The 10,302-nt window shown below is 42.9% G+C and overlaps 1 protein-coding gene across 1 annotated transcript in view; it reads left to right on the top strand.

Annotated features, from left to right (window-relative positions):
* The first annotated feature begins 208 nt into the window (after positions 1-208).
* The window catches only part of ZSWIM5 (zinc finger SWIM-type containing 5), a 155,378-nt gene continuing 145,284 nt past the window's right edge, over positions 209-10,302 (top strand). The window contains exon 1 of the mRNA XM_063139683.1: positions 209-926. Coding sequence (XP_062995753.1) covers positions 239-926 — 688 coding nt within the window. The 5' untranslated portion in view covers positions 209-238. The remainder of the gene's footprint in view (positions 927-10,302) is intronic.

The raw sequence follows: 10,302 nt of genomic DNA, 5'->3' as shown, positions 1-10,302 counted from the left end.
GGCAATTGTTCTGTCGGGGCGCACCGTTCCGAACGAGAGCTGCTCCTTGCCTAGGGAGGGGCCACGTGACACATAACCCCCCCCCCGGGTCTCTAGGGCGGCTGCCCACGCTGTGGTGCCCGTCCGCCCTCCCCCTTCTCCGCCGCAGTCTCCTCCCTCCACCGCCCCCTCCGCGCTCTCCCAGGCAGGCGGGCGGGTGGGCAGGCACGGGCTGGGGCTCAGTGGGTCGGACGCAGCCATGGCGGAGGGAGGCGAGGGAGAGGAGCTGCTCCGGCCGCCGCTGCCCGCCACGGGGTCACCGGGCCCGAAACGCCTATGCTCGCGGGTGGTGGGGGCAGCGCTGCCCCGCTCGGGGGGCTGCCCGGGAGGTCCCGTCGGAGCGGCCGTGGCGGCCAGCGGCGCCGGCGGTGGGGGCGGCGCCGGCACCGGGGCGCGCGGTTGTTGCCCCCCGGGCGGGCCGGGACCGGGCGCTGTCTGCGGGCCGGAGGGGCCGCTGCTGCCTCTGCTACAGCCCGAGTCGCTGCTGGACGCGGCGGCGAAGCGGGTGGCGGGCAGTTGGGCCTTCGAGCGGGTGGAGGGCCGCTTTCAGCGCATCCCGGAGCCCGTGCAGCGCCGCATCGTGTACTGGAGCTTCCCCCGCAGCGAGCGCCAGATCTGCATGTACTCCAGCTTCCAGCCCGGGCGCCCCGGCGGCAACGGCGCATCCGGAGGCGGCGCAGGAGCCGCGGGAAACGCGGCGGGCATCGGCGCCGGCGGCGAGGACAGCCCGGCGACAGCCACTGGCCCCGCCGTCCCCTCGGGGGCGCCGGGCACTGCCCCTTTGCCGGCCCCGGGCGCCCCAGCCAGCGCCGTCACCGAGGGGCTTCCCTTCCGCAGAGGCATCCGCTTGCTGGAGACCGGCGCCGTGGATAACGTGCTCCAAGTGGGTGAGTAGTGCCAGTGACCTCGGCGGCGGCCCAGAGACCGCCCCTTCTGCCTGCCTGCCTGCCGCGCGTCCCACGGCTTCGCTCGGCTCTCTGGACTTCTTGCTCAGCCTCCCCCTTCCTCTCCCTTCCTTTTCTCCTTCCTCCTCTCCTTCTTAAGCCCTCAGAGTCCTTTTCTCTCTCTTCTCACTGGTCTTGTCCGTCCACCCCCGACTGCTTCTCTTCGCTCTTCGGTGCTTTTCCGTCCTCTTTGCCTTCTCCGCTTGCCCTCCAATTCCCCTCCTTCCTGTCAAATTCCATTCCTATCCTTCCCCCTTTGAATAATGCCCCCCCCATTTCTTTTCGTTTCTCTTTTCAGCTTTACTCTTTCCGCCTTCGACCCTTTTTTCGTCCTCCTGCTCCTCCCCGTCCCCCCTCTTTTCACCTATTCTCCCTCCCGTCTCCGTCCTTATCTCTGCTGTTGTTTGTGTGCTTTAAGACCCTGAAATCCCACGCACCCCCCCCCCCCGCCCTCTCCACACACGCACAACAATCGCAGCCTTTTGTCTGGTCTGTTTGCTATTTGACAGTATTTCCCACCAGCATCGCCACCCCTGAGGGCGAGGTTGGGAGAGGGAAAGGCAGGGGGTGTCCCTTTTCACAAATGCAACCTCTATTTGGTGGTGCCTTGAGAAAGGAGCAAGCTTTTATCCCTGTAATTTTCTTTGTAAATGAGGGTGTTGCTAATGGGTGGGAGGGAGATGTTGGGGGTGAAGTTTGCAAAAAGATTAGAGCAGCTGCCAGCATCTAGAAACCTGAACTGGTTTGAAAAATAATACAACTCTTATCAAAATGCTTTCCATTGCAGCATTACCTGCTTGCAAAGCCCCTCTTCTCCCTCTCTCTCTCTCCCCCCCCCATGCTCAAGTGATACTGGGGGCTGCCAAAAGGCCAGATAAGGATAAAAAAGAGAACCCCACATGGGAAGATCTTGCCTCTAGGAGAAGTGGTGTTATAATACCATACCTCACACTCTAGCTCCTGGACTTTGGGAAATTGTGGTGGCTGTACTGCTTTTTAAAGGAAAGAAAATACTACCTTTTACTCTGATACTTGTAAATCTCATTCAATGCAGCAAATGGGGTTATTTAGGAGGGAGGAAGAAAACAACAAATGTTTAGCATTTATTAAATATGCCTTCATATTTAGAGCTTTATTCCATTCCATGTAGTGTATGAGTAGACACATAATGTGTGTATTGCTGTATAGCATTCTCTTGATTTCATTGGAAACTGAAAATGGAAATGAGGTCCTTGACTTTATTGACATTCAACACAAGGTTCATTATTACTAGCCTTGTCAGGGGACTTGTGAGTGAGTGACAAAGGTGGTTTTCCTTCCATCATTACCCTTGAAATCTGCTTTTACACGTTGCATAAAATAATCTGTTTTACACTGTTAGTGGAAGTGAATAAAATGAGTGTTCCCATTAAATTGGCATTCTGGTATAATTTGATTTGCAAATGTGAAACGTAAATTCAATTTGTACTGAGGCCCATCATCATGCATATGAAGTAACTCCCCCTTTCCTCAATTTTATAAATAGTTTAATCTTTCAGTGTATATCCTTGGCAGTTTCCCCCCAAGAGAAAAAAGAAGAGGTACAATGATAGAATCCAGTATTAATCCAAAATGCAAAGATGTTCAGATTTAAAAAAAAACCACAGTCCTTTTAACAACAACAAAAACAACAACAAAAATCCTTCTGGAATATTTCCTTTTTTAAAACCATAATTAAATTATATGTTGTTTTGCCTTAAGAAGGGTTCAGTTATCCAATTTTTGATAAATTAAAAGGCTCAAAGCTTCACTTCTTAAGGTAGCTAAGAACTGAAAAGGCAACATGAAATATTGTTCTAAGAAGGGAAATAGGTCTAAAGAGTCTCTGGATTAAATATGTTATTGATTGCAGAGGTTATACAACAATTCCATTTGATATATATTTCAACAAGAAAAAGCAGTTTATTAAACTTGTTATCAAAATAGTATGAAATTCAGTAGATTTTTAAGTGGGTGAGTCAGTAGCATGTGAATGTTGTGACTGGAGATCTCAGGGCTGGTTCTATACAATAAATTAATTAGAACTGAACATTTTTTAGACTTCTCATTACTCTGGCAATAATATAAGTCCAATATTATGAATAAATAAGTATAAGGTATTCACTCCTGAATATTTCTTGCGTTAGGAGTCTACAGATGTTTGGATCTTTGTTTTGTACTTTATTGTCAATATTTCCTGCAGCAGTTGGAAAGTGTCTTTTGGAAAGTATTTTTAAAATACTTTGAGAGAAAGTAGAGGGATTTTTTTAATGACAAAGGTGAGTTTCACAGAAATTGAAGGAAGGGAAGCATTAGTTATGCAAAGCTCTATTATCAGTGTACTAATTAACAGTTTCAGAATAGACCAGGCCTTCTTATGGTTATATAGAAGGAATGAACATTCGTGTGTCTTTGCCATATCATGGTGCCATGACTAGGTGAAGCAGTCTCCTGGGACTTGCAATTAGCAACATGATACCTGAATTTGTCAGATACCATGTTACATAAATGCAAAACTTAGTTATGAATTGATACTTGTTCAGTTTTAACATGTTGTTGTTTTTAAAAGATCAGCAGTGTTTGAAGGGGTGGGGAGGGCAGTGGATTTTTCTTGTTGAATTACATATCATGGAAATGTTCTGTAATGCAGGTATGGCAACCTCTGCCATCAGTGACAATAAGGAGAGGTTGTCAGCTTCCATTGATGCTCTCCCCCACTCCTTTTAAAGTTTGCCAGCCATAGATAAATTCATAACAGGGCTGGGGAATGAGATGAAAGACTGCTGATTTAATAGGGGAAGGAGTTGGTACATATTTGCATAATACTGTAAGCCCCTTCCTAGAGAAGAGCTGAAAGAGAATTTAAATAAAACAAAATGCTCTGAAGTGATGAATGTTTATCTCATGCAGATGGTGGGCATAATGCTTTCCATATCTCTACTAGTAACCACATTTATTAATGTATAAGGTAGGGTAAGCCTAACCAACAAAGAGGTTTGTTGGTCTTGGAAGCATTTGCATTGAAATTGGAGCTTTTGATGCTAGGATGTATGAAAGCTTTTATATTTTAAGAGGGGGGGGGAAAGCTTGGCCACAATGGTTGTTAATTTATAATAAAGGCCACCTGTAATTCTGCTTTTCTGTATGTTCATAATATGATACTATCCAGTCAGTATGTTCTTTGATATCTGTTCATATCCTGCAAAATTGAATGCAAAATTAATATTCAGTGGAAATGTCAAACATAGACAAGTGGATATTTGTTCTGAAATTGTCACAAACAGTAGAGGTGGCCTGGACAATTTATTTTTATATTTAACCTTTTGCAGCTTGCTATTTATTCTAGAGATCTGAGCAATGTGTTTAGTTTTTCCATGCTTAGGAAAACTTAAAACATGGCTTAAACCTGGTCTCAGTAGGGTCATTCAATTGATTTTTCAGTTTTAGGAAGCTGTTGGACACAGACATCTTTATCTTTTAAATACATTACTGTTCATATAATAATACATGTTCATCTTTGTATGGCAGTGATAGCAGAGTTAAAAAATTACTGGACAGATACCAAAGCTTAAAAGAATAGAGGACCTTGGGTAGAAGTATACTGTCTACTGGGATCCCCAAAAGATTTAAACGCTTTAATGATGGGAGTTAATTTTTTATAAGTTAATTCGTATAAATACTTTTCAATAAAAGTTTTTATGGGGAATATTTTCCTCTGAGAATATATTGTTTATGGATGGTGATAATTAACTGTTACCCAGCATTTAAAAATGTGTCTAGTTTTCACTTATAATGTAATGTAGTTTGTCCTTGATTTGTCATGCTTGCAGACTCAAAAGTCTCTCAGTTTAGATGGGAAACTATATTTATTGCTTTTTGTGATTAGAGTAGAATCTCAAGTAAGGAAAGGTACCTTTAAACACATTGATAGCAGTATACTTTGAACTTTATATTATAGAACATACAACCAGGAAACCTGAAATTCTCTGCATTATGTATCTTGCTGTGCTAGAGCTCTTACAGAGAAGTTTATGTGCATTGCAGTATGTGGTATGCACTTCAGCCATAGATATATAAGGATAATTTAGCACTGCAGCCATGAAGAAGAGTTAAAACTATATTGGCTTAGATCCTGACTAAAGCTGCAATCCTATACACGTTTACCTGGGAGTAAATACCACTGAACTCTATGGGACTTACATTTGAGTAGACACACATGGGGTTGTGCTGTGAGTTAGTTGAACTTGGGTCCCATTGATTTCATGGGACTTTTGTTCAACTAACTTAGGCCTAATCTACACCAAGTAGAATATTGCACTATGAAAGCGGTATATAAGAGGCAGGAGCCACACTATTGCTTTATAGCAGTATTGAAGTGCACTGACAACTGTTGGGGCCCATTGATACATACCATATAGTGCTTTCATAGTGCTATATCCTGCTTGGTGTGGCTCCTGCCTTTATATACCGCTTTCATACCACTTTCATAGTGCAATATCCTGCTTGGTGTAGATTAGGCTGGATCCCACCCATTGTAATTTGTTGTATAACCACTCTAATAGTGCAGTCGTCATCAAGGCTTACCTGGGAGTAAATACCATTGAACAGAGTGAGACTTCTGAATACACATGTTTAGGATCATGTTGTAATTGTGTTTTTAGTCTTCCTTATAACTTTACAACACTCCTAATATGTTGCTTCAGATAGTTTTGGACTAATCTCCTTGTATCTAATGTTGGGAATAAACATTATTACTCTATTGGGAACATATCTAGAACCACCTTCAGTGGATGGATATTTTCTGCCTTGTTTTGACCAACTGTAAATATGGTTAAAAGTAAAAAATACACAAGGAATTATGTGTACAATTGTTTGCATTCATAAACTCCAATCTGAACTATCAGGTGTATAAAGGCTATAGATTAATCTAGTTTTGTTGAGCTTTAGCCATAAAGCCATTATATATCAAAACAGGACATTTTGAAAATGGTTCAGAGGAAAACAAAACAAAAATAAGTGTGTTTCCTCTCCCTTCCACCGTACCACGTGAAATTAATGGAAATTTATTTAAAATTTCAACTAAAAGCAGGGGAAAGGAAGTGATTAACTTTACTCTTGGGATGATTTGCAATACTGCTTGTTCGTTTGTGTGTAGTCCCAGTAACAGGAATACTTATGCATCACTTAAGTAGTTTGTGGATTGCTCCTAAAATCATAATGTACAACACATTTACTAGGTGTTATTGATTTTTAGTGGACTTTACTAACCATAGGTAGTACAATTTTACTGAAAACAGATTTAGCCTGAATTCTGCAGTCTTGCTTGGTTCAACTAAACTCCACAGATGTTTTCTTCTCTTGAATTGTGCAGTCCAGTGCCAGTTAAGCATGCTTATGTCCAACAGTTTCAGTGAATGCAATGTGTGCTTAATTGTTTTCTCAATTTCTTTCTAAAGATCAAAATTTAGTGCAAGGAAACAGTGTTTCAGCTTTTTTCTCTAAACATAAATACGACCCATTTTCATTGGTACTCTCTGAAAACAGGCTTATTGGAAATTAGCAATAGGGAGCAGCATATATTAAATTAAAAACATATTTTCTGTTATTTATGTATATATACTAGTAGGTACCACATGAGAGTTATGGTGTCTGTTTTCTCTTCGCGGTGTACCATATTTTGATTCCTTAATTATTTATGTTTTAATAATTGGATAGTTTTTCCCAAACCAGCATCATCATAAAATTAAAAAAAAGATTTAATTTAACAGTTTAGTAAACAGAATTATAGATGTAAAATGAGTGAAACGTACGAATAGTTTGTGTTGTCCAAAATACTCATTCTAAAGTTTAAGATGTAATCTCGCTTTAAGTTGTAGGAACTAATTTTGGAGGCGGGTGGGTGGTTTTGAAGTTCAGGTGGGGGGGTGTTTAACCCTCCCCTCCCCAGAAATCCCCCCACAGCAATTAGACTTGACAGAAGTCTTCTATTGATTCCTTTGTGTGCAGTGGTGGGTGAGGAGGGGCTGCAGGCCAAATGGAAATGCCTCACAGCCTGGAGGTTGCCACCCCCTGCCTTAAAGCTTCATGTATATATCTGGTTTATCACAGAAGGCACAAATTAAATATTTCTCAAAGCATATTTGTGGATAGTATAAAATGCAGCTTCGAGGGTGAGATGACAAAATAACAGAGGTGTTGATTACTGGCAGACAGAGATCAAGGCCAAGGATAACTGGAAACAGGATTATTTTAGGATATGTACAGATGTACATAGTTTGTATGGTTAGCCTGCTGTGGATCTTCACTTGTCGGATTTAGATCAGAGGTACAGTCGTTGTCAGAGAATTGATTTCAGGAGCAATAATTTCTTTCTGTTTTCAGCAGAAGCAAGCAGAGGTGCTGATTGGTTGGCCCTTCTGACAATTGTGAAGCAATGGAATAATCTTGGCTTGTCAGACATGGCTGCCCATAGAATGTTCAGGATTGGGGTTTTGCCTGACACCAAAGAGCTTACATATGATTCTTAGGCAGTCAGGACTTGGGATGTCCTGTGACATGGCACAGAAAGGTGGGTTGAGCTACACGTCACAGCCTCCATGTGAGCAGCACCAACATGATGGCTTCTTCATGCAGCAGTTTTAATATTTATTTTTATTTATTTATTACATTTATATGCCACCTTTTTTCCTCCAAGGAACCCAAGGCGGCATACATAATCCTCCTCTCAGTTTCTATGCTCACAACAACCACCTTATGAGGTAGGTTGGGCTGAGAGGCTGTGACTCGCCCAAAGTCACCCAGTGAGCTTCCATGGCCAAGTTGGGACTAGAACCCAGATCTCCCAACTCCCAGGCCAACACTCTAGCCACTACACCACACCGGTGCCATTTATTAGTTGATCTGCACGTTGGCAGCTACTAGGAATGTGCAATGCAACTATAGATAGTGTTATGGCTAATACCCTATTTCTTCAATTCTAAGACACACTTTCCCCCCCATATAAACATCTCTAAAAATGGGGTGCGTCTTAGAATCGCAGGTGTGTCTTAGGTTTTTTTTTTCCTGTTGGTGGTACTGAAATTAGTGTGTGTCTTACAATCAATGGTGTCTTACAATCGAAGAAATACGGTATGTGAAGAAACTGCCACACAGATGCTATTTACAGTGGCTACAACATGTAAATTGGTCCTAAGTCAGCTTTTCAGGGTGGTTGGTTAGGTAAAGTCTCCCCCTCAGGATTCTAGTCCTGTGGGAGCCAGTAGTTCACATAGGCCTTAGCTAGACCTACCTTTTATCACGCGACGGAGGAGGGAAGATCTCGCGTTGTGTTTAATGTGAGATCCCTCCTCCGTTTACATGTGAGGTGCGACGACCTCAGGAGGGGAGGCGTTGTGCCCACCATTTTTTCAAAGCAGCAGGAGCGCACGAGCGCTAAAAGGTAAGTGTTTTTTTTAAAAAAAATTAAATTTCCCTGCTCCCCCCACCCTACCCCCGATAGGTGCAGCTCCGCACGAGGAATCGCATGGAGCTGGGTCAACCTGTGGCAATGGGCCACATGTTCCACAGTCTCAGGCTCAGCCTGAGACCGCAGAAAAACCGGGCCCAAAGCATAGGGCTCTATCCTGGGGCAAGGGAGGGATCATCCCTCCCTGATCCTGGGATCCCCTGTGCGTCATGTGGATGCACAGGGATGATCCCGGGGTTCGCCCTGGGATAAAGCCCCATCTAGCTAAGGCCATAGTATGATGCACAACAGGTAGCTGTAACACAGTAGTTGGTTTAATGTGTTTTAAAGGGCAATTTATTGCTCTACTGTGTTCTGAGGCGGAAGTCACTCATCCTACTTTCACCATTTATACGTTTTGTAGATTTTGCTATTATTTGAAAAATCTCTCAAACCTATTTGACCAGAGGTGATAGGGGGGACAAAAGAAATAGCTATGTACAGCATGGGAAGTAAAGCCCTTTTCAACTAATTTCAATTTTGAGCATAATTGTCTGCCTCCAGAGCCCAGCCTAACTTGCCCTCATATTCCTGGGTATACATTTGCAACGAAAACATAACTCTGACTCAAGCTACTGTGAATAGGGTGGCCAGATGCAAAAGAGTACAGGGCTTCTACACCTTTAACAGTTGTGCAGTAGACGGAATTTCAGCAGATGCAGTTGTCATGCAATTGACATCTGAAATTCTCTTTTTCTGCGCAACTATTAAGGGTGTACCTGTCCCCTTCTGCATCTAGGTGTCCTAACTGTGAATAGAACCACAGCTTCCCAGTGGTGATTTTTGTAATTGTAGCACCACCTTTTCAGCTATTACAATCAGGGGATTTATTTCTGGGCCATAGCTAGACCTAAGGTTTATCCCAGGATTGTCCTGGGGTCAAACCTGTTCATCTAAGTGCCACACAGGGCATCCAGTGCTCAGGCAGGGACGAACCCAGGATGATCCTGGGATAAACCTTAGGTCTAGCTACGGCCCCGGTTAGGTTTCTTCCAGCTAACACTTTACATTCTAATGTCCTCTGGAGTTGATTTTCAGGCTGCAATTGTAATCATATTTTCTAAGGAGTAAACCCCATTGAACACAGTCAGACTGAATTCTGAGTAAACATTTATCACTAAAAATACTGATAAAAATACATTATTAATAAATTAAATGAATTATTCCCTTTTGAAATTTTCTATTTTGTAAACTGCATACCAATTTGTTTCTATGACAGTTTATTTATTGATACTACTTTTTTTTTACCACTTGTTTATTTATTTATTACATTTATATACTGCCCCATAGCCAAAGCATTCTGGGTGGTTTACAATCTGAATATCCTAAGATTGGTAAGCTGTTCACAGGTCACACACAGACACACACTGTATAAAACCAATATACAAATAGTGAAAGAACAAGCCAAACAATAAATACATAAAATATTAGAACAAGGCAATCATAAAATGAAGCAGTGTCAGAATCCACCATAAGTCAGGCAAAGCCTGTGTAAACAAATGTGTCTTCCAGGGAGGTATGCCTAAGGGTAGGTGCTACTACCAAGAAGGCTTGCTTATTTGATCTTACTTGGTAACATTCTGTTGGTTGAGGAGCAGCCAATAAAGCCTTCTTGGAAGATCTCAGGGATTGATTGGGTGTATATAGGGGAAGGCAGCCATCTAGGTATCTTGGTCCTGAGTTATTTAGGGCTTTGTATACTAATAATGAACCTTGAATATGGTTCGGTAGCTAATAGGCAGCCAGTGGAGTCCTTTTAACATAGGTGTGATATGTGTGTAGCTCATTGCTCCACTG

The sequence above is a fragment of the Elgaria multicarinata genome, chromosome 1 (genome assembly GCF_023053635.1).
Source record: "Elgaria multicarinata webbii isolate HBS135686 ecotype San Diego chromosome 1, rElgMul1.1.pri, whole genome shotgun sequence".
Classification (NCBI taxonomy): Eukaryota; Metazoa; Chordata; class Lepidosauria; order Squamata; family Anguidae; genus Elgaria; species Elgaria multicarinata.
The sequence above is the reverse complement of the archived record's forward strand: the minus strand, read 5'-3'. Positions and strand labels throughout refer to the sequence as shown.